The 25,160-nt window shown below is 40.3% G+C and overlaps 1 protein-coding gene across 8 annotated transcripts in view; it reads left to right on the forward strand.

The window, feature by feature from the left end:
• The window catches only part of Lin54 (lin-54 DREAM MuvB core complex component), a 63,523-nt gene extending 39,666 nt beyond the window's left edge, over window positions 1-23,857 (forward strand). For all 8 annotated transcript variants that reach the window (XM_051198630.1, XM_051198634.1, XM_051198636.1 and 5 more), the window contains 9 exons: window positions 3,066-3,282; window positions 9,244-9,317; window positions 9,431-9,628; window positions 13,506-13,597; window positions 14,200-14,271; window positions 15,542-15,644; window positions 15,785-15,922; window positions 19,415-19,617; window positions 21,588-23,857. In XM_051198630.1, coding sequence (XP_051054587.1) covers window positions 3,066-3,282; window positions 9,244-9,317; window positions 9,431-9,628; window positions 13,506-13,597; window positions 14,200-14,271; window positions 15,542-15,644; window positions 15,785-15,922; window positions 19,415-19,617; window positions 21,588-21,789 — 1,299 coding nt within the window. In that variant the 3' untranslated portion in view covers window positions 21,790-23,857. The remainder of the gene's footprint in view (window positions 1-3,065; window positions 3,283-9,243; window positions 9,318-9,430; window positions 9,629-13,505; window positions 13,598-14,199; window positions 14,272-15,541; window positions 15,645-15,784; window positions 15,923-19,414; window positions 19,618-21,587) is intronic.
• Window positions 23,858-25,160: the final 1,303 nt, after the last annotated feature.

The raw sequence follows: 25,160 nt of genomic DNA on the forward strand, positions 1-25,160 counted from the left end.
TGTTGAAATGATCACATGGTTGGTTGTGTTACATTTATTGATTCCTTTGTTGCTGTTGCTGTTTCTGTTTTACCTTGTAATCCAGGCTGTCCTAGAGCTCTCTGTGTAGCCTAGATTAGCCTTCAACACTTGGCAGTCCTCTCTTCCTGAGTGCTGTATGTTGTAGTTATTGTTTCATGGTATTGGGGGGCCTAACTTAGAGCTTCACACTTGCTAGGCAAGCACTTAATAACCTATACCCCTTGCTCAGTCGGCTAGTAGTTTGTTGAGGAATTTTGCATATTTGTTTTTCAAAGATACTTGCCTGTAGTTCTTTTTTTGGTTGTATTCTTGTTTGCTTTTGGTGGTGGAATAATAATGGCCACATTGAATACCTTTGGAAAAATTCTTTTATTTATTTATTTATTTTTAGTAATGTAAGCAAAATTGGTGTGTGCTGTAAATGTTTTAGTGGAATTCAGCAGGGAAGCTATTTGCCTTGGCCTTGTCTTTGGGAGAAAAAAGGAACAATTCAGTACTGATGGGAAAACTGATTTAGTCTCCTTGCTTGTTATTAGTCTTTTCAGGTTTTCTGTTTCTTCAGGACCGATCCACTCATAGTAATCTATCTGTGCTCAGGGCTTTGTTTTTTTCTTTTGTCTTTTTTTTTTTTTTTTTTTTTTTCTTTCTTTCTTTCTTTCTTTTTTGGTATTTTTGAGACAGGGTTTCTCTATGTAGCTTTGGAGCCTGTCCTGGAACCAGCTCTGTAGACCAGGCTGGCCTCATCACAGAGATCCACCAGCCTCTGCCTTTCTAGTGCTGGGATTAAAGGCATGCACCACCAAAGCCCAGCTCAAATCTCATTCTGTAGTCCAGGCTAGCCTGGAACTCTTTCCAAATGTTGGAATTACAGGTATGAGGCACTTTGCCCAAAAGAACCTTTCTTTTTCTTTTCAGACTGGGTCCCTCTATTATGTAACCCTGGCTGTCTCACAAGTTGATATGAAGACCAGGCTGGTCTAAGTCTGTCTGTTTCTGCCTCTCAAGTGCCGCATTAAAGGTGTGTGCCACCACACCCCAAGTTGCTTTTGGTTATAGTATTTCATCACAGCAGTAGAAACCCTAACTAAGATAGATCCCCTGGAATTGGAGTTCCGGATGGAGCTGCTGTGAGTTCAGGGAACAGAACTCAGGTTCTCTTTAAGGACAGACAAGTGTTTTTAGCCACTGAGCCATCTCTTTAGCACCTGCAACTAGTTTTCCAGTAAGAGGAAAGAATGTGTGAATAAGGAAAAAAAAAAAAAAAAAAAAAAAAAAAAGAGATAGCTGAATCCTAGTATTTCTTCATTCACCACTTAGAAATATACATTGAATGCTTACTATATGTTGGGGCAGTACTCTTTTTGGGGAAACATGGACATATAGGACTTAGAGTTCTATGTAGGATAGGGAAAACATTATTTTAAAAGTTAGCCAAGTAATTGTACAAACATAAAATTTCAAAATGAATATAAAGAACAGTGAGATGCCTCAGCAGGTAACAGTTCTTGCTGTCAAGCCTGAGGACCCACACGGGGGAACAAGAGCGCCAGTTCCAGTTGTGTCTTTGGAGAGTCAGCCCTGACTGAGCTGTTTTCATGTAGATGTGCGTTTGGGTGGACATTAGCCACGAGAGCACAGGACTGGAGAGGATGAACACATGTGCTAGCCACATAGTGTCTGACAGGCAGACTCGGGTGTCGGCTCATGAAACCACTTCTGAATGTTGTGCAAACATGTGGCAAGAAGTGATGTGAACATGAACACAGAGGCCTCAAAGTTGGTTATGTAAATGAGTGATGGTAATGATTGTAGTAAGACTTAAAACACAAAACAAAATTAAAATTCAGACAGCAGACTCACTGGATCTCACTTCAGTCCACTCTTACTAGTCATATAGCAGTTAATCCTTGCCTAGTGGCAGTTGTCTCTGTGAGGACTTTCCATAGGCTAAGTGGGGGTATATGTAATCTTTTATGAAATAATATGCCTTTATTTTATTTAGTTAAGGTTTTAAGTAGGGTTCACTGTGTCACCCGCAGCATCCTTGACAAACTCACCATCTGGCCTCAGCTTCCACATGGCTGAGATTGCCAAGTGTCCACCACCCACACCCAGTTGATCTTTGCTTGTGTTGACAGTGTGTTAAACATGAGTCATATGTAAATTAGGGGCATCTCATCGAGACTCCTTGCTTTCTGGGCTGCTTCTGAAGCTTCATTAGTTTCCTAGGAAGTCTCAGCGTACTATCTGATGGAGAAAATTATTGAAATGGTGTTTAAAATGTAACACAGATTTTTTACACCCAAAATTGGTTGATTTCTCTAGACAGCCATTAATTGGAATAATTTTGAACAGTATTTGGCATCATGTCCATAGATTTGTACAGCAGGGTGGTATATGTTGTAGCCTTTCAAAATCAAGTAAACTTGGTACAGGAACAGAATGGTCCTTCTTTAGAACATGTTCAACAAAACAATAGTTTATTTGGTGAAAACATCTATATTCTCTTTTTAATTCTGAGAGTCAAAATATGATACCTTTCTCATAAATTTTACCTAATAGACACAAAATTGTGTACATTCTTGGGTTTTTTTTAGTTTTTAAATTTTTTTATTTTTGAGATTATAATTACAATATTTTCCTCCTTTTTTCTTTCCTCCAAGTCCTCCCATATCCTCATATATCTTCATCCCTGCTCTTCAAATTCTCCTGAGTTTTTCAAGGTTAATTTTTATTTGTGTGTGTGTGTGGTTTTGTGCATATGAGTGCAGGTGTCTGTGGAGGCTAGAAGAGTAGTACATTGGGTCCCAGAAATTGGGTTGCAGATGGTTGTGAGCTGCTTCACATTGATGTTGGGGACCAAACTCTGGGTTCTCTGGATAGTGCTTCCCTCTGAGCCATCAACTCTCCAGCTCCAGCTGAATTTTTGATTTCATTTCCTTCTGAACAAGTTGTTGATGAGACTTAAGAGCACACTCTGTTACTGTAGTGACTGTCCTGAATTAACAGATTAATGGTGGCATGTTGTCTGTATTATTTGACAGGCAGTGAAATCAGCTGTGCAGACCATCACTGTTGGAGGGATGAGCACATCACAGTTTAAGACCATCATTCCTCTGGCAACTGCTCCCAATGTTCAGCAGATCCAAGTGCCTGGAAGCAAGTTTCATTATGTCCGACTTGTTACCGCCACAACAGCCAGTAACTCAGCCCAGCCAGCGAGTCAGAGTCCCAGTGTAAACACTCAGCCTCTTCAGCAAGGTTTGTGACCATATTTCTTTTAACAGCAGTGAATGCTTTTAACATTGTTAAAGGACATTGTTAAATCTGGCATTTCCTGTGACAGTATGAATGAGCACTGATTGCTACAGCAGACTGTGAAGTGAGAGCATAGCTGTATGTAACTACTATTTCATTCTTTGAGAAGTTAGTTGTTATAAAACCACATGAGTATTAGTTAATTGAGTAGCTATTTTGCTGCTAGCTTAAACCCTCTACTATTTATGTCAGTGGGATAGTTTTATTTATTTTCTGAAATATGCAGCTCTTTGCTAAAGCTTGGGTCAATTGAAATGACAGGTGGTCAGTGTATAAATAAGAATGTAACAATTTAATCTTTTTTTGAATAATACTTGCTTTATAATTGGCCCTGTACTGATCAGTTGGTAGAGTGCTTGCCTTGCATGCCCAGAGCCATAGGTCTGCTTAGCACCACAGACTGGGTGTGGTTGTACTCACATTGTAAACCCAGTGCATGGGAGGTGGACGAAGAAGGAACAGAAGTTCAAGGTCCTCATTTATCTTGAAGTTTCAGGGCCAGTGAGCAATGAGACTCTGCCAGCAAGCAAGCCTTCCAGTTATCTGAGACATGTGTACACACATGGAACTGTTCTCATACTGGCTGCCTTTTAAAAGTGGAGCAGAATGACAGGTTCAGAAAGCTTAGTGCTTAGAGCCTGTTTTTGCGTGGTAAACTGCTTCATGTTCCAACATGTCAGACTGAAGACATGAGTGTGTGGTTAAGTGGTGGGTTGCTTGCCTGCTGTGTGTAAGGAAGGCCTGAGGCTTGATCCCCAATACCACAAAGCCAAGTGCAGAAATGCTTGGAAGAATCAATTACCAGACAGTTATTTGGTTTTAGTTCCCTTTGAGGGTGGGTCAAGTGTCATGCACTTGTCCAGAGTTCTCTTGTGGAAGCTGATTCTCTCCTTCCATTATGTGCGTCTTGGGGATCAAACTCAGGTCTTTAAGCTTAGTGGCAGGTGCTCTACCCACTGAGCCATCTCCTTGGCCCCATCATAGCACTTCTCTTCGTCTGTCTGCCTGCCTGCCTGCTGTCCGTCCATCCATCTATCAATCTGTCATGTGCAAGTGTTTTGCCTGCATGTGTGCCTGCATGACAGAAGAGGACATCAGAACCCATTATAGATGGCTGTGAGCCACCATGTGGTTGCTGGGAACTCAGATCCTTCTGGAAGAACAGCCAGGACTCTTAACCGATGAGCCATCTCTCCAGCCCCTATCATAAGGTTCTTAATGAAAGGAAAGTAAAATTTACATATCATGAACTAAAAGAGTCAAATTTTGTTTTCTCCATACTGTAGGGACTGATCCAATCTACTTATATATTGTGTGATATAAAGCACTTGCTAGTTATTGTCAGTTGTATTTTGTGGGTGTTTGTGTGTGTGTGTAGTATGCCACGACTCCGTTCCCAGGGTAACACTAGCATTGTTTTATTCATTGGTAGAGTAAAAACAGTGAAGCGAAGATGCAGGAAGTGGGAGGAGTGGACTTATAGTCCCTTTGTGCATTTTCCTCCTCAGTTTCTTTTCCTTCTGTCCTCTACAGTCTCTGGACTGACTCCTGCTTCCAAACTCCTTTGCCTCCTGCTTGCCTCTTCTGTCTCTTTGTCTCCTTCACCTTACTCCACCCTCTTCCAACCTGCTCACATACATACACTGTGTATGGAGTTTCTTTCATAGGCACCTAACATTTTTCTGTCTGTCCTCTCCATAAAAGAATCTACATATTTATTTATACTATGTATCATTTTATAGGAATAGCAAGTTGAAGTTACAGTTTTAACAGATGAGCAAAAGAGGTGCTCTAGTCCATTAGGTACATTACTGTAAATGGGTGCCAAAGTTTCCTGGGGTGTGTGCAACTCACATTTGTGCATGCATGAGGGGAGAAGATGAAGACAACCCCATATTGATATGACTGAGCAGGTCACAATCCTTTGGTGTTTTTTCCTGAGCACCAGAGCACCAGAGATTTCTCCTATATGTGCTGCTTGCTGTGTATGTTCTCACAGCTGGTGACCATCCTTTCCCCTCTCCAAAGAGCAGGTGCTAGGGGTCAAGTGTCAGTTTGAACTTTGTTCTTAAATCCAGTGTTCTAGCACTAGTCTGTAATGGTGTTTTATAACATTATTCATCCTTTGGTGTAACAGGAAAATCAAACTCAATGTCATTGCACTGTGTCTTAGTCACTGTTCTAGTGCTGTGAAGAGACACCATGACCATGGCAACTCTTGTAAAAGAAAATACTTAATTGGAGCTAGGTTACAGTTTCGTTCCATGATCATCATGGCAATGAGCATGGCTGCAGGTATGGTAGGCAGAGTTCTGGAGAAGTAGTCGAGGGCAATTCCTTTCAAAGAGTTCCACCCTCTGGTGCCTAAGCATTCAAATATATGAGCCTGTGGGGTCATTTCTTATTCAAACAACTACATACTGCTTATGCATTATTTGTATCATAACTTTATTGAAATATTTTATATGCACCTTCAAATGCACTTTTATTTTGTTTTTGTGCATGCACACAAATGTGAGTTCAGGTATACACTTGTCGTAGCACATCTGGATGTCAGAAGACAGCCTTGTCATTTCTCACCTTGTTGAGAGCGCCTGTTGTCTGCTGCTTGGTACACCATTCTAGCCAGCTCCTTGAGCTTCAGGATTCCCCTGCCTCAGCTCCCATCTCACTATAGGAATGCCAGGATGAGGCACTCTACAGTGTCTGGCTTTTTGTGGGTCCACGGTGCTCATGCTTATGAGGCAAGTGCTTTCCCCACGGAGCCAGCCATCTCCAGCCCCATGAGAGCTGTGCTGTCACCCTCACTGACCTCACTGACAGTACTCTGTGCTTCCTTCCACCGCTGTGGCCTCCCCAGTTTGTACCTTGTTAGCAGCCGGCTCCCCTGGAAATCAGGGTACCCTCTCTGTAGAGCAGTCATCTAGGGCCATCTGCAGCCTGCTGGACTCCATCAAAAGTTTAAGAAGAAAGAAGTCCATCGATATCATGATGGCCTTTTTATACAAAGACCCTTTCATTTATTGTGTATAACACCCTTTTTTTCCAGTACTGGCTTTGAGACCAGGCTCTGAGCTTTACTCTTGAACAAATGAAACCCCAGGTGATACCTTTCCTATCTTCTTACTACCACCCCTTTCAAAGCTATGGAAATGGCAGTAGAGTTTTCATAATTACATTTAATTGGCTCTAGACCAAGTACTTTAGTCTGTTGTCAACCTGTTTCCTGAGTTTATCCTTCATTTCCCTACATCATGTTGTGTCCTCTGAAGCTCAGTTCACCTGAAGTTTTTAGTTCTAATAGCCATCATCTAACAGTTTGGATGACTCTGCAATGGCTGGTCCTTTCTCCCTTATACCCACTGTTCCTAGCACTGGCAGTGCGGTGGGGGCATTTCCTTTCACTTCTGCCAGATCTTTGACATGCATGCTCTACCTAACCCTGTGCTGGCACCCACTCCTTCGTGCTTACACTCACCTATGTTGTCTTGTTTCTTGCAGCTTGACTTGGATTGTTTTGTTTTTACACACTGCCACCAAATAAAATTTGCTTTGTGCTGTTTTCATAATATTTAGGTACCCCAGATTCCCTAAAAACTTCTTTGTGTGTAGAATTAAAAATACAGAGTAAGAATGGGCATTATGGCACACGCCTGCAATCCCAGCACTGGGGTAGGCAGAGGTAGGCAGATTTCTGTGAGTTCAAGGCCAGCCTGGTCTATATACGAAGTTCCAGGCCAGCCAGTGCTACATAGTGAGAAAACAAATGTCTCAAAATTTAAAATTAAAATAAAGAATACAATTTCTTTCCAAGTGGTGGTGGTATGTTCCTTAAATCCTAGCACTTGGAAAGCAGAGACCAATGGGTGGATCTCTGTGAGTTCAGTACCAGCCTGATATACATAGGAAAGTCCAGGACAGCCAGGGCTTTATAGGTAGACCCTCTCTTAAAACAAACAAAAACAGATAAGTATACACATTTCTACCTTAACATTCCAGGTTCCTCAGCAACCTCCCTTGTGTTCCGTTGTCTACATCCACCCTAAGGTCCACCTAGACCGATGTGTGTTCAGAAATGTGAGTGCTTACAGCCTCTGCTTCTCATTTTCTGTCTGCAGAGAAGTCCGGCCACAGTCTGGCTGCCTACACCACTCCCTCATGTCTGGGCCTCTCATGCTACCTTCTCTGCATTCTTTCTACATTCCATTTTCTGCCAACAAATGTATATTTCCTTTTCTTTCTTTCTTCCTTTCTTTAATCTCAAAGCAGTTTATCTTATTTTTTTCATTTCTTGAAATTTAAAAATAGTTACATCATTTTACTTTTTCCTTTTCCTCACTCCATCCCTTCGCATGCTTTCCCTGCTTTGCTTTCTCTCAAATTCATTGGCTCTGTTTAATTGTTCATACACACAACATACTCATAAGTATAACCTGCCCAGTGCCTGTAAAGTCACTTCTATGATTATGATTCAGTTTCCCTGTGGGTCTGGAAAGATGGCCCAGCAGTACACACAGTACATGCTGCTCTTGCAGAGGACCTGGTTCAGTTCCCGGCACCTAGATGGCAACTCAGCAATACTTCTAACCTAACTCCATTTTCATAGGATTTGACACACTATTTGAACCTCCACAGGTACCAGACATAAATGCAGGCAGGCAAAGCACTGATACATCTAAAATAAATCTTAAAAATATTTAATTTTTTTAAAATTTGGGTGCTTGCCTAATCTGTTCAACAATATAATCTTAAGAACAAATGCTTTATATCTTGGTTTCCTTGTGAGCAGGAAACTAAATATCATTTATATGGAATATCATTTATATTTATATAGTAGCAGTGGTTACAGTAATAGCAGTAGTAATGATAACTGATGTTTATTGAGCACTTGCTATTTGGTGGAAATGATTCTAGTTCACTTTAATGAATTAACATCTTTAATCCTTATACCCTGTCTGGGTATTTACTATGCAAATTGCAAGCAAAGAGACTGCACAGTTAAAAGTGGCAGACCTGGGGTTTCAACCACTGGGTCCTCTGACTTTAGAACTTATTTTTTAATTAGTGTGTGTTTGCACATTCATGTGAGTGGGTGTGCATATATTTGAGTGTGCGTGTCTGTGTGTGTATGTATGTGGGTATGTGTGTGTACATGTGTGTATGTTCATGTATGTTATGTATGCATATATGCTTTTTTGTGCATGAGTGTGTGCATATGAGTGTATGTGTGTGAGTGCATGGCATGTGCACATGTGTATGTGTCAGAGTTGTAGGAGTTGGCTCTTCCCCTCCATTATACAGGTTTCAGGGACTGAATCCAGTCTTTACTTACTCAACCATCTAGCTAGCTCAAAAACTCAGATTCTTAACCTTATTGCCCTGTTGTATATTTCAAATATGGAGCTCTACAGCACAATCTTATCTGTAGCTTGAATTAAAAGTCAGGAATTAGAAATAGTAGCACAGGATGGTGTAGGTAGCTGATTTGTACAGAGTTGTGGAGGGTTTCTGAGCAGAGGCTGAGGGGATTTCAGTGGAGGCCGTGAACCTGCAGATAGTCCTCAGCTGGGTTGCTTACTCACCTCAGACTTAGATTTGCTGGGTGGAGTAAGCAACTTTTCTTGTTTTTGTTTTTGTTTGAGACAAGCTCTCTCTATGTGGCAGTGGCTGTCCTGGAATTAACTGTGTAGACCAGGTTGGCCTCCATCTCCCAGAAATCCACCTGCCCCTGTCTCCCAAGAAAGGTAACTATCTTGATTAAAGATTGCTCAAAATGAGAAGCAGGAGGAAAGCCTTAAATGTCTCTTAAGTATGTCTCAAAGCATGAGTATTCCCAAGGGTTTTGAGTACTGTTTTCTGTAAATAAACTTTCTTTCTTTCTTTTTTTCTTTTCCTTTGAAAAAGCAAAACCAGTGGTTGTTAATACAACCCCCGTACGGATGTCCGTTCCATTTGTCCCAACGCAGGCCGTTAAACAAGTGAGTTTTATGTATAAGACATTTATACTGAGTTAAACAGCTTAATTGATGTTTCTTTTTTTATGATTTAGTCACTAATGTTCCTTTAAAAAAATTTTTTTTTTTTTTTTTAGGTTGTTCCAAAACCAATGAATTCAACTTCACAAATAGTAACTACTAGCCAGCCACAGCAACGGCTCATCATGCCTGCCACACCACTGCCTCAGATCCAGCCCAACCTCACTAACCTTCCTCCAGGTACCGTGCTGGCCCCAGCTCCAGGAACAGGGAATGTGGGCTACGCAGTACTTCCTGCTCAGTACGTCACTCAGGTACGTGGGGGTGAAGGGCTAAGGCAGCGGAACTGCTATTTGGCGTTAGTATGTCTAGCTCTACTGTGTAAGCTCTATATTAAAATAGCTCTTTTGAAAAGTTGATATAGTTATTGAACATTTGGGTTTCTTTGTTTAGAATTTAGAAATATACAGCACAAATAAGATTTAAAAGTTGGGCAATTTTGAATAGATTGGTGATAAGGCAAGACTATACATAAGACTTTTTAAAAAATTGACATTAAGCTGGGCGGTGGTGGTGCATGCCTTGAGTCCTAACAGGCAGAGGCAGGTGGACTTGTGAGTTCAAGGCCAGCCTGGTCTATAGAGCACTTTCCAGTATAGCCAGTGATGTTAACAGCGAAACCCTGTCTAGAAACCTGCCTTCCCCCCAAAAGTTGACATTAAAGTCAAAATCTCAGTGAATTTAGGAAAACCTATGCCCACACTAATGTTCATCTGTACATACAAATATGACACCACTTGAAAATAAACTGTAAGTTACATTTTTTAGGGACTTTTTTTTTCAGACAGGATCTCATTCTAGCCTAGACTGGCCTGGAATTCACCATGCCTCCACCTTCAAAGTGCTGGGAGAATAGGCATGAACCACCGCTTTCAGCCAAGGTGTCATGTCTCACACAGAGAGAGTTTGTGTTCGTGTATGGTGTCATGTATGTGTGCATGCATGAGGGGCACGTGTCTGCAGGTGAGTATGCACCACATCACACGTGTGTGCTCACTTATTCAACCAGAGGCCAGTGTCTTCCTCCATTCTCTCTATTTGAACTTAGAACGAGGCGAATTAGCTAATAGCCATCTTTCCTTGTGATCCCTCCTCCACCTTCCAAGCACTAGGGCTTTGGTGGAATCACCAAGACTACTGGGCATTTACAAGGGTGCTGGGGACCCAAACCTTGTTCTCTTTTCTTGTTTGGTTTTTTGTTTTGTTTTGTTTTTGAGACAGGATTTGTCTTAGTTAGGGTTTCTATTGCTGTGAAGAGACACCATGACCATGGCAACTCTTTTTTTTTCTTTAAATTTGAAACAAGCTTGTTTTACATGTCAATCCCAGTTCCCGAACCCTCCCATTCTCCCCTACCCACCCCACCAACCCCCCATCCCACCCTATTTCTGCTCCCCAGGGAGGGTGAGGCCTTCCATGGGAATCTTCGAAGTCTGTCATATCACTTGGAGCAGGGCCTAGGCCCTCCCCCATGTGTCTAGGCTGAGGGAGTATCCCTCTTATGTGGAATGGGCTCCCAAAGTCCATTCAGTATTCTAGGGAACTCTTATAAAGGAAACATTTAATTGGACTGGCTTAAAAGTTCATGGTTTAGTCCATTTTGGTCATGGTGGGACATGGCAGCATGGAGACATCCATGATGATGGAGAAGGAGCCAGGAGTTCTATATCTTCATCCAGAGGCAACAGAAAGTATACTGAGCAAAGCCCACCCCCACAGTGATACACTTCCTGAAACAAGGCCATCCCTCCTAATATGCCACCCCCTATGACCTGATGGGGGCCAATTACATTCAAACTACCAGTGTTTCTCTGTATATCTCTGGAACTCTGTAGAGATGTTACAGGCACTTTCCCAACAGCCTGGGCCCACAGCTGCATCAGCCCCAAATAACACACAGAGACTCTGTATAAATTAGGAAACTGTTTGCCATTGGCTATGGTTTGTTATTGGCTAGCTCTAGCTTAATTATTAACACATTAATAATTAATCTTAGTGTTTCCATGTAGTCTTGGCTTACCTGGAATGCCAGACCTGTATCTCCTTTGCCTGATGCATCTCTGTAGAGAATAAAGCAATTTCCTGTTTGTCCCTGCTTATATTCTGATTCTGCCCAGCTACGTCACTCCTTTCCTGTCTGTACAGACCTCCAGGCCTCTGTGGTTAGCTAGTGGCAATATCTGTCATGCTACATCACTTCCTGCCTGGCCAATTAGTATTTTATTCATCAACCAGTAAGACAAGCATAACAGAACATTCCCCATCATCTCCTCTTTTCTGTCTAAATAAAAAGAAGGGTTTTAACTTTTTTTTTCAAGACAGGGTTTCTCTGTGGCTTTGGAGGCTGTCTTGGAACTAGCTCTTGTAGACCAGGCTGGTCTCGAATTCACAGAGATCTGCCTGCCTCTGCCTCCTGAGTGCTGGGACTAAAGGATGTGTTCCACCAATACCCAGCAAAAGGTTTTAATTTTAATATAGTAAAATTACATATAACAAAACCGTTATTAAGCAAGAACTGTAATTACAATATTTAGTTCATTAACATTATCAAGAATTAAAAAAAATATTTTATCATCTATCCTATCTTTGTGAGTCTAAAGTCTTATATGTCACTTATCTTTAACCCAGCTAAGGAAAAGTATAACCATAACTATCTGTATTCAATTCCATCAAAGACCACAGAAGGATAATATATAAACTCTAGAAATGACAGAGATATTCGCTACCTGGACAGTCATCCAAAGTTTTTCTGTAATGTTCCATCTTTGGCCCATAGGCCACAGTGTGTCTGACAGACTTCTCAGTGAAGCAGGGAATTTTTAAACTGTCAGTTACTTTTCTCTGTGTCCTGCAGACTCCTCCACGAAGCAGGAAACTTTTAGGACTGTCCATCTTGTTTTGAGTTCAGCAGTCATTTTCCTGTGGGTCCTGCATGTCTAGTTTATACAGCAACAGTCAAACAGTCTAGGCAAGGTTTGCAGTCACTCTTTAGCAGTTTCTTGCCCAAATGGCTAGACTTGCTATATCAAAAGCAAACTCCATAACAAGTTTCTTTGATTTGTATAAACAGTACCTAAACAAGAAGAGAAATTTACATATCACAAATTTGACCTTAAATTTGTATCAATAAATGAAAATCTATACCAGTGCAAAGTATTCATTCCTATATCATTTCTTTTTTTTCCTTTAAAAAGAGATTGACTGTGATCATTACCATTTATAATCAACCCTATATAAATGAAAATAAACATTTATAAACAATATTTGGGAATGTGGGTGTCGTTTTCTCCAAACTGTTTCCTGATGGTTGGGGATGCTGTAATACCATGGGGATCCCAAAAAGACCCTAGAACTCAACAGAGATTTGCCTGCCTCTGCCTCCTGAGTGCTGAGATTAAAGTCGTGCGCCACTCACTGTGCCTGGCTTGATCCTCTCTCCTGTTTGCCATCTCTACCCCCTAACATGTCATATTTTTAGTGAGTTGTTCCTGCTTTCTGGCTTCCCTTTAGAAGGGAAGGTACATATACCTCCTGTCAAGTTGGGTTGGGAGTGCTTGCTGTTAACATGAAGCAGATGAAGATAGAAGTTTCCTTTGTTGTAAGTGCTGAGCAAATGAGCACTATGTTCCAAGTTGCTGAATTAATGAGCTCTGATAACAAGAGAATGAAAACCCACATGTGTTGTTTGCTATGTGCAGTATCTTATGTGGCTGTGTGTGATTTTTTTTTTAAAAGTTCCATATTTTTACTGGAACATTTCATATTCTTATACAGCAATGCAGAATAGAATCTGTGTGTGGAGTGCCCTTTTTTTATTGTTTGTAATTGTAATACAGTGCCTGTCTTACAAGTGGGCACATTCATTTACTAGTTAAGAGATGCTATTTCAGTACTTGCAGGATGTTTTCCTAGAAGATCCTATAATCCTGACAGTTCTTTGTTAAGTATTTTTTTCTCTATCTGTAACAGTCAATGCTGTTTTACTAGTGTCTTTGGAAACATATCATGAGGTTTATGTGAAATTCCCATTGTTTTTCACTTTTTGGGTAGACACACTTCTTACTCATTGTTATGTCTGAGAGTGCTATCCATTTTTGCAAATATTATATGAATTTATTTCTTTGCCAACAGTTGCAGCAGTCTTCATATGTATCTATAGCAAGCAACTCTAATTTTACTGGAACATCTGGTATCCAGACACAGGCAAGGCTTCCATTCAATGGGTGAGTATTTTTAAAATATGTAAATTAAATTATTAAGTCAGTTCAAGTACAGCATTAAATAGATATTATAGATGTATTGCATTTGGTTTTCTCTTTAAAACTGTGTATTTGTCTAAAGTGCTCTGTTTTGAAATATTTCCAATGGACAAGTCTAGAGGCCATCAGTGAGGCGCCCTTGTGTCCTTTGACAGTTTTGCCACATTTGCTCACTCACTGAAGGTTGTAAAATTGTAACCATTGTGGCTCACTGTGTCGGGCTTTGGCTTTTTGTCGTTATTTAGTTGTTAGTTGCTGCCTTTGCTCTACTGGCTTGTGAGCAGCATGGAGTTAGTTAGAGGCTGCCAGTCTGTCCCTGCTATCCCATCCTCCACACAGCAGACTCTCCTTCTGCCTTCTTTTCATAAGTAAACCCAAGGAGTTTTGAAGCTATTCTCAACTTGTGTTCTTTTAAAGGGAAGAGTGTGTGTTGATAATATTTTTAAACTTTGCTAGAAAGGGATGCATCTATTGGTTTTCCTTTAGGAAAAATTTATAGATTGAAGTTGTTTCTTGTTTAATTATTTTAATTAATTGAAATTATTTTTTTGTATGTGTCTGAATAGCATAATCCCATCAGAGTCTGCCAGTCGGCCCAGAAAGCCCTGCAATTGTACAAAGTCACTGTGCTTGAAATTGTGAGTAGTTTATTATCCTTTGCTCATTTGATACACCTAGAAATGTTCTTAAAATTAAATGAAACTAGTTTTGAATGGTTGAGCTCATGCAGTAGCATAAAAACTATCTTTCCTTGGTGGCTCATCATGCCTATGATCCTGGCACTGAGGAGATTGAGACCAGAGAACTAACAAGAGCTCAGGATCATTCTGGACTGTCTATGATAAAGAGTTTGGGACAGTGTAAGGACAGTATACACCATAATGTAAGACCCTGTCTGTAAAAACAACAACAAAAACAGAAGAAAATAATTTTAGAGTCAGTCCTCCATACACTAGTAGGGCCTAGGGACCCAGCAAAATGAGCTGTAGGTTATGTCTCATTATTAACATGTTTGCTCTTGTTTAAGACCTTATGTGGTCCCCAAGCCTGGAAATACTGGTAGTTTTGATTTTTTTTTTTTTTTTTTTTTTTTTTTTCCAGTACAGTAGCTTTGGAACTTGTCCTGGAACTCTTGTCTGTAGACCAGTCTGGTCTCAAACTCACAGAGCTCCATCTGCCTCTGCCTCCCGAGTTCTGGTATTAAAGGAGTGTGCCACCAGCACCGAACCTACTTGTAGTTTTAGCCATTGAATGAGGGCTGGAGAGTTGGCTCAATAATTAAGAGCACTAGTTGCTCTTGCTGAGGACCAGGGTTCAATTCCCAACACCCAATGGTTGCTCACCATCATCTGTAACTTTAATCTCAGGGCATCTGACACCCTCTTCTGACACCCATGGGCACCAGACACATACATACATGCAGACAAACAGTCACACACATTAAATAAATAAATAAATCCAAGTTAATTAGATGACTAATTTTCTCATTAGGATTAAACTAAAAGACTTAACATGAAAAGTTTCAGTGAAAAGTACTTGTCCTATAGGAGGTTTGAGATCCCAGGCAGCACTGTTCCAGCCTCTGGAAGTCTGTAGTTAGAATGAACCAGTCCCCTTTTCTCAAGATTTTGAAATAACTCACTCAAGGGCACATCAAGTCACATAGCTCCTGTGTTGGCATCTGCTAGTTTAACTAAGTTTGAAATTCCAGGAGGTAGTGGCTCAGATTTTGAGCTCTCATATGTGATTGACAATCTATATGTGCTGTGTTAACTCTGTCTTAGGAGCTCTGAGCACATTTCTAAAATGTGCTACATTTATCACAGGTGTAGAAGGTGTATGTGTATAATCAGGTAATTGCTATTTCATTTAAACTGACTATAATCTTTTATTGATTTTTATCTTCAGGTACTGTGATTGCTTTGCAAATGGTGAGTTTTGCAACAACTGTAATTGTACCAATTGTTACAACAATTTGGAACATGAAAATGAAAGACAAAAAGCAATAAAGGTGATTCTTTTCATTTAATTTACAAAAATATTTTTAAAGAACTCAGTTGCTTTACAAAGATAAATGCTAATTTTTTACCTTTGAAGTATTTAAGTTGAATCTATGATGTAACCTCGCTGGTATCTGATTTGTTCCAAAAGGCATGCCTTGATAGGAATCCGGAAGCCTTTAAACCGAAGATAGGGAAAGGAAAAGAGGGAGAGTCTGACCGGCGGCATAGCAAAGGGTGTAATTGCAAGCGATCAGGGTGTCTGAAGAACTACTGTGAGTGCTATGAGGTAAGATGCTGGCTATGGACATAATCTTGCCACCTCTGGAAACATCACTTCAGAACTGGCCCATCACTTTCAGTTACAACTGAAAGTATGCAGTTAGTGCAGGATCCTTGCATGAGGCAAGCCGGGGACCCTCCAAGCAGGGCTTGAGAAGAGCATTCCTCAGGCTCCTCATTCCTCATGGGTTCATTTGCTTTCATTAGCTGAGCTACAAGTCTATGCTTAATGGACCTTACGCAAAAGCATGTAAATCAGAACACCAGTCTACTATGTTTTCACTTATAATAGTCACATAGCCACAGAGCAGGGCTTCTAGGCCAAGACGCAGTCTTACCCACCTAGTCTAGATATGTATGGACACCAGTAACCTTCATTCTTGGGTAACCCTGAAATAAAGGGTGTCTTTACTAAACTGCCAGTAGTCTCTTGGGGAGGACTACTCTGCAGGAGGGAACGTGTGGACTGCTGCTCACCAAATCCCGCTCCCTGCTTCCCTGATGCTTGGCCAGCTGGTCTTGTTCCTGTGCCTGCTATTTCCTCTGGAGAATGGACTTACTGCACTGTCTTTACAGATTACGTGTAAAATCATCTGCTTGCTTCAGACAACATCTTAAACTTGTTCATTTTTATTTTCTTATTTTGTTTGTTTTTTGAGACAGGGTTTCTCTGTAGCTTTGGAGCTTGTCCTGGAACTCGCTCTATAGACCAGGCTGGCCTCCAACTCACAGAGAGATCCACCTGCCTCTGTCTCTGCCTCCCAAGAGCTGAAATTAAAGGAGTATGACACCAACGCCTGGCATTATTTTTTTATTTCCAAAGCTGCCAGTGCCTGATATTAACCCTTTTTGGGTTGAATCATTTCTATAGTCAGCTCGTCTGTATTTTCATTCTTTCAGATGTCATTTTCAGAGGGGAATACCCCACCACCAATTTTGACAGAAAACCTCTCCTTTCACTAGGCAAAGTAACACTGCTGATGGGTGTGCTCTTCCTGGAAACTATCTCCTGTTTCCATTACCTTCTCCCATATGGAACCAAGCATAGTAAGGGTTTGTGATTTTACTGTTTAAAAAGTCAAGTGCTGGTTGATGCAGCGCAGAGGTCAAGCACGTGCCCAGAATGTACAATCCTAGCTTGTATGTATTTATCTGAAAATAAGTAATGTAGTTGAAAAATCAGCTTCTCATAGAAAATATATGAACTTTTTAATTCTGTAACTTCTGGAAATCTATCAAGCCAGTTTTTCAGCCAATGCTAGAATACTTTTGCTTTTTCGTTGGAATAACTCAAAACACTCGGCTTATATTTATAGCCATGTCATAGAAACTTGGGAGTGAATATGTAAGAAACAAGTATACAGTTTGGATCTGGAAGCCATTGGAGCACTTCTATAGAAGAGGAGAAGACAGGCTCTGCTGTGTCAAAAGCTAAGTCAGAGGGCACAGGCAGTTAGTGTGTGGCTCAGAGCAGAGCAGCCAGGATCTCACACATATGTGAACCTGATCATTAAATTGAGCTGTTAACAGTCTACAGGTTAGTAGAAGTAGAAAAGATAGTGGGTGGTTAGAATGTGTTAGAAGCTATATCCAAATATCCACACTGACTAACAACTGACTTGACATTGTAAAACTCATCTACAGAAAGGAAAGAAAAGTAAAAAACTAGGCCTAAGTCAGCCATGAATAGTGGTGGTTAATTGACCAATTACTTTGATGATGTTTCCTAACAGTTGGATGTTTCTGTTGCTACCTTGACATGCAGTTGAATTGGCTTTTGGTCCTGTTGCTGTACCTCTGGACAACACATTCAAGTTTGTTTCACCTATCCTCAAGGATTATTTGATTATACTGTTTAAAGGCTTCTGCTCTTTTTTGTGTTTCCGTAGCTCCAATTTGACTTTTGGAGCGGGTGAATTAGCAAAGCTAAGTAGATAACATAGTTTCTCCATGTTTTTCCATCACACAGTGGCTGCCCCTGAATCTACTGCTGTTTCAACCAGCACTTGTTATCTCTCAGTTACTGGTCTGCTTTGGAAGCAGTGGCCTGGTGGATCTGCCTCCTGCCACTGCCACCAAATGTAGCTTTTAACTAAATCTCTATCGTTGTATTTATCAGTAAGACTCCGGAGTCAGAGGCTGGGGTGAGGAACAACTAGCTGACCTTCCCTCTTCACCAGTGTCTCAGAGAGAACCAAACCTGTGTATCTTTTGTCTCACAGACACTTTTCCTCATCACCTTGGAAGCCCAGCATGTGTTGCACACCTTAACTCCAGTGCTTGGGAGGCAGAGGCTGGTAGATCTCTGTGGATTCAAGTACATCCTGGTCTATATAGTGAGTTCCAGGACACTCAGAGCTATGTAGAGAGACCCTGTCTCAAAAATAATTTTAAAAAATTATTCAGGAAAATAGTAAAAATTGTTATAGTACCCATGTTGGTGGAAATATAGGCAAGCCTTAAAGGACACGTTGGTGAGGTATGTGGTTCTAGGGCTGTAAAATCAACCAAACCACATCATTTAAAATACACATATGCTTTGACCAAGAGTCCATTCTTAAAGAATCTAGGTCAGAGACTTGGAAGTTGTATTTTGACACTCCTTCCTCTAAAACAAACAAACAAACAAACAAACAAACAAAGAAACACACATTTCTTATGAATGACTTTGTTTCCCAAGAACTGTAAACAAAATAAACACCCATTATTAGGGTAATGAATGACCCACAAACATGGCAGGTCATGCCAGGGGCCCAGCTCCACTGGGTGGCTGGGAGTTGTGAAGTGTAAGGAAAGGAGGTGCTCCAAAGCCATCAGGAGATTTTTTATAAAACAAGCTCATGCAGCATAGGCTGGCCTGGAACCACTAACCTTTCTGCTTCCGTTTTCCAATGGCTATCATACCTAGCTTCAGTCTGTGTTTTCATGTAAATACACTTTCTATTTTTACATAGGAGACCATGCTGGCTTAGGGATTTGATTACTGAAGGACTTGGTAATCTGCTCCAGTGAAGGAGGAAAAAGCAATGCTTGAAATCCTTTTTCCCCTTTGTCCTTTTGACATAAGGCTCACACTTGTAGCCTAGGCTGGCTTCAAATTTATGACAGCCGGTCTTTCTACCTCATCTGACCAAGCTGAGGCATGAAATCCCTTTAATGTGAAATTGTGAGTTTGCCTGCATAAGGGTGAGGTCACTGGTTTGTTAATCAGGTGATTTGATTGGGGTTGGAGTCTTAGTGGCCTTTTACAAATATTCTCATGTTTTATTTATATTTATTCTGAAGAAAATGTTAGTCCTGTCTGGGTGAGACGCTGACATGAGAGTGGGAGAGAGATGGAAGGCCTTGAGTGAAACCCCACTCTCAAGTACTCCTTCTTCTACCCACAGGCAGAGCCTGCTTCTGTCTAAGCTTACCTTGGTTGACAAGAAAATGCTATTACTTTTCTGTTGTGGAACCTACTTTTGATTTGGTAACTTCCCTTTTGTAAATCTTTCAGGCAAAAATAATGTGTTCCTCAATCTGCAAATGCATCGGCTGTAAGAATTTTGAAGAAAGCCCAGAACGGAAGACCTTGATGCACTTAGCAGATGCAGCTGAAGTGAGGGTCCAGCAACAGACAGCAGCCAAGACCAAGCTGTCCTCTCAGATCTCAGACTTGCTGACGAGGCCAAGCCCAGCCCTGAACAGTGGAGGAGGAAAGTGAGTCAACACTTCTTAAAGCCTTTTTATCTGTGCCTCAGATGCTCATTTTTAGTAAGTTTTCTTTTTAAGGAGACAAGGTTAAATCCAGACTCTGTTGCCAACCTGAGTTTTCCATTTCCCTCCGCTTTACTTGCCTTTTAAGTGAGTTGAAGAAAAACCACTGTCAGATTCTGTGCTGTTCTACAACGCACAGAATTTATGTAGTTTGCTATGGAAGTTAACGGGCTTTCTCTCTGCTAACTTGGGGTAAGTATGTAATGCGAGGAACTCTTAAGAAAGCCCAGGGTTATTGTGCTTTCAGTGTTGCTCCTCATTTCCTTAGTGCTCTTGACGATGACTAGTCCTTTTCATGGGTTCCACATTGCACTGTGGTAGTGTTTCCTGCCTCACTAGACTGTGGAGCCCTGGAGTGCAGAAGCTTGACTTAAGTCATGAAGTCAGCACAGTGGTGGCTGCCTTTAGCTGCTCAGGAGCTGAGGCAGGAGTCATTTGGAATTACAGGCCAGCCTGTGCAATAAAGCACTACTCTGTCTAAAAACAAAATAAAAAATAAACAGGTGAGTGTGGTGGTGAATGCCTTTAATCCCAGCAATCAGGAGGCAGAGATAGGTGCATTCAAGGTTGAGTTTGAGACCAGCCTGGCCTACAGAGAAAGTTCCTGGACAGCAAGGGCTACAACAAGTCAGTAAATATAATCAAATTAATTATTAAATGAAAATAAACAAAGGTATTATATTTAAATATTTCTGTATAAGGTAAACATAAATACATAACATAATTACCTGAAAAAAAAAATATGCCTACAAAAGTAGGTAGCTAGTGTTTTCTGTCTAAGTTACTCCCTAGTCTGGGAAAAGCAAACTGTCACTGGTATCAGCTTTCTGGGAACTGAATGAAGCATTTCTGTTGCCAGTATTTTTCAAGGTCTGCTGTTAACATGGTAATTTGGACTTGGATTTATATTACACAGTATATTACAGGTTAATTTGAGAAATTATTAAGAGACTGAACCTTTCAAATGATCTATTACAGCAGTTCTCAACAAGTAGATTGTGTCCCCTTTGAGGGTTGAAAGACCTTTTCACAGGGTCACCTAAGACCATCCTGGATATCATATTTACATTAAGATTCATAACAGTAGAAAAATTAGAGTTAGGAAGTAACAACAAAAATAATGTTATGGTTGGGCTCACTTACAGCATGAGGAACTGTGTTAAAAGTCAAAACATTAAGAAGGTTAAGAATCACTGCTTACAGGGTGTCCTTAGTCCTTAGGTGGTTAGTTGCCTCTGTTAATCTCTCTCATGCTTTGAAACTACTTGGCTACTACCTTCATAGAACATGTCTGTTTTCCTCCTTTGTTATTTATTGTGATGTAATAAGGTGGGGATTTGGTGGGGTTTTTGTTGTTTTGTTTTTTGTTTTTTGAGACAGGGTCTCTCCACGTAGCCATGGTTCTCCTGGAACTCATTATGTAGACCCAGCTGGCCTCAAACTCAAAGAAATCTGCCTGTCTCTGCCTCCTGAGTGCTGGGATTTAAGGTGTGAGCCACACATCCATCAGGCTTGTGTGTTCTTTTAACAACTCATATGAGGGAGTGTGGTAGAACTTTGTTTTCGGTAGGTCTTTTGGTTTCCAGTAGTGTTGATGGAATTCCTCTGTGTGTCAGAAAAGAGGCCATCAAGCCAGGACAGCACTCAACGGAGCATTTACACACTGGGGAGATTGGTGTGGAAGAACACACTATATAGGTGTAAAGTTACACATGTTATTGAGCCAGATAACATTGTCTGGGAAGTAAATCATGTGTTTTATGTTAAATGTATTTTCTGGTGACTACTTTTAGATATGCTCACTGAGACCAAACCTGTGTCTTAGAGCTCTTGAGGCTGTGTTTTCATTCAAACTGATGTCCCTTATGCTGTACACATGATCACCCGTGTTTCTCTCTCAAACATCATTTCAGATTGCCATTTACATTTGTAACTAAGGAAGTAGCTGAAGCCACGTGTAACTGCCTCCTTGCCCAGGCAGAGCAGGCAGACAAGAAGGGGAAGTCAAAGGCAGCGGCAGAGCGGATGATACTGGAGGAGTTTGGACGGTGTCTGATGAGCGTCATCAGCTCTGCAGGGAAAGCCAAAAGTGACCCTTGTGCCATGCACTGCTAGCCCTGCACAAAAGACGCACATGGACTGTACAGAAACTTAAGGTGCCGGAACACTTGATTTTCTAGAAGATAGTTTAATAATTACTGTATTTTAATTCAGCCCTTGTTTTAAGAGACCTGAAGCTATAATATTGAATGAGAAGAAATTTTAAGTGAAGAAATTAGTACATTTTAAATCTTAGTTAATTCTGCCTATGTCCCTTCTAAATTTTTTTCTTTAAATATTTTTCCTTTATTGTATTACATATTTTTTTAATTTGCTTGGGTTTCTTAACAATTAGATGTTCTGTCCTTCTGATTCCATTGACAAAGTACATTCATAAATTATTGTAATATCATTTATAATGTATGTTGTATGACTTTGTTCAGTAGAAAAGGCCAAAGCAGCTGCCCATTCTCTGGCTCCAGACCCATAGTATTCACAGTAGAATGTCCACACCATAGTACTCACAGGTAGAATGTCCACATACCCAGATTCTTAATGAAACAGAACATTTTGTCTAGAAAAACACCATCCTTTTAAAGAAAGAAAAAAAATCAGCTTTTTTTGGGTGAATTCTGGAATGCAACTGTCTATTGTCTCTGGGAAATCAGAAGGGGAAACAATCCCAATCACACTTTTCCGATACACAAGTTGTATTTTCTTTAAAGAAAACACAATATGAAGGGACAGATGGATGGGCAGTGTGTCTCTGTGATGAGGAGTGGCTAACAGGTTCTGGGATGTCTTCACTTTCTTTGAAGGAGGTCGTGTGTTTTATAATAATTGTCAAAGTCATTATGGATAAGTACTAAAAGGAGAGATCGTGTGAATTGAAGAAAACATTTTATGCCAAGATAATGTAGGACTCATAATCATCAAGTACAGAATTTGACTTGGATGGAGAAGCAAGGATACAAAGCTGTGAGATTATGTATGAAGCTTTTATCCACACAGTTCTCTGTATCTAGACTTTTGGAACTAAGTTTGAATCAATATGTTACCTGATTTAATGAACGGGCATCCTAGCAGCTTTCACAGTTGTCGTGAGCTCTTTTTATAAAGGCAGTTTAATACAGCATTGTTTTAGCCAGTGATTTGGTAGGCTGAAGTATGTGTGTTCTCATAATTGCACAAGTAACCTAAATCATTTTCAGTAATTAAAAACTGTATGCTCTTAGGAGCCTATTGTAATAGAACTTTTGAGTTTATAACAGGGAAAAACTATGTTGGAATTTAGGCATTTTGTAAGATACCTTAATCCTTGGTAACTATTAGCATATGCTTATTACCCTCCTCCAAGGGTTCTATAGTTGTATGTAGTAAATGTGTATATATGTTCATATGAACCTGAAAGGTATAGGTAGTAGAAATTAAATGCACAGAGGATTCCGTTATTCCATTAAAGTCCTCTTTTTAAAATGTGGGTTTATAAATTATAGTGCAGTAACTTTAAATGTAGATAGTGCAGACATTCTTAGCACCTCAGTCTAGTGTGTCAAGGTAAAGTTTGTATAAATGTAAATTAGTCTAAAAGGACAAAATAATATTCATCAAGTTATTTTTCAAAAGACTGCAATAAGTTTTTGGTCTAAACCTAAACTTTGTTCATTTTGTATATATTATGTGTTAATTCTAATTGCACCATTGTGATGTGTATTTATATACAGTGTGCACAAAATGTCTGTGAATTTTTGATTATAATTGTAGATTATGTATGATGGCATTGCTTAAGAATGTTTTGCTTGTAAAAACTTGAAGGTGCAATCAAATGCTACTAGTTTTGATTTTTCAGAAGCTCTCTGAAGTATCAAGCCCTTCCTTCCTGTCTGGTACTCACTAAACAACCTTTTGTATTAGGCATTTGCATCAAATTGCTGAAAAAAAGTTAATAGCCACATTAATTCACCAATTTTAAAAGATTTGGGGAGGGTTCGGTACATAATTTTTAAGCCCTATTTACATCCCAAAGTAGAAAGATTATATTACTAGAGCTATTCAAAAAGTACACTTTTCTATATTGTAAAAACAGGGCAGAAGAATAAATCATACAGAAAATAAACATTTATACTATTCTGTAAGAAAAAAAGGTTTTGCATTTATTTTCTTTAGTTCAACAATACCAGTTTTAACCATTTACCATGCAACAGGACTTTTTAGTTACCTGATTTTTAAGAACATGACGTTACTTCTGAAAAAACTGGAAGGCTCTCATCTTTGCACACCTCATTAGCATGAACTGTAGTGAGATGAGAATGTGTCTACTTTTTCACTTCTCGGCAGAAATACTGTGTACTCTCTTAGATGCGTGATGCTGCCACCACCGCCTTCCTTAGTCCTTAGTTCTTGTGGCTCTGAAGCAGTGAGAGCAGCCTATAGACCTTATCTTTGAGATGTAAGTTTGGTGTGCTAAAGTGGGCCAGGCAGTGCTTGAGGGAGGAGGATGGGCTGGCTTAGCATCCCATTCTTTTGATCTTCAAAACCGGCATTCTTCAATCTTACGTGAAATGTGAATAAAAATAGCTTCAGAAAGGTTTTCTATTTTTGTTTTGTAATGCTGATTACAGGTCGTTCAGCTCTACATGTGGGCAGATCGAATCCCTTAAGCATTCTGGTTTCTTGTTGTATTGTGGGAGATGAACTCTGGGACTTGGTTAGGCCAAGCAAGCACTGTATCGCTGGGCTGCACCCATAGCCCTATCTTAAGCATCTTAGGTAGTGTTTCTGGAGGATCTGTCTACTCAAAGCCCTGAAACCAACCAATGAGAGACTTTACTATTCAAGTCCTTCCTGTTACTATTATTATTATTAACTAGTTTACTTCTGTCAGGGATTGAATTTAGGGCTTCATGCATGTTGGTCAAGTGTTCTGCTACTGAACTACATCCCCAATTGTGAAGCTATTTTTTATTTATTATGTAAATCATTTACGTTTACCTCCTAGTTCTGTTACGGTTTCTTTAATACTTTATCTGTAGATCAGATGTTTGGGGTGTGTGTGTGTGTGTGTGTGTGTGTTTATTCTGGGTTTGGGCTTCCTTTCTCCTTCCTTTCTTTTTTTTGACACTCTCTCCCTCTTTAGCCTAGGCTGGCCTCAGATTCCTGACTGTCCTCTTTCCTCAGCTTTCTAGGGAGCTAGGGGGAATTATAGACACTCACCTGGCTTCTGTTTTGTTGGTTTGGTGTTTTTTAAGGCATTGTCTCATGTAGTTCAGGCAGGCTCCAGTAAGAAATATGCTGAACCCCTGGTTCTCCTCCACCTCCCATTCTGTGACGTATGCCACGTGTATTATATGGGTTGTGTTTTGTTTTGTTTTCAAAGATTTATTTTTAATTGTGTATGTAGGCTGGGGGATGTGTGGTGAAATAGGTGAATGAGTATGGGTGTCCCC

The sequence above is a fragment of the Phodopus roborovskii genome, unplaced genomic scaffold, assembly GCF_943737965.1.
Source record: "Phodopus roborovskii unplaced genomic scaffold, PHOROB, whole genome shotgun sequence".
Lineage (NCBI taxonomy): Eukaryota > Metazoa > Chordata > Mammalia > Rodentia > Cricetidae > Phodopus > Phodopus roborovskii.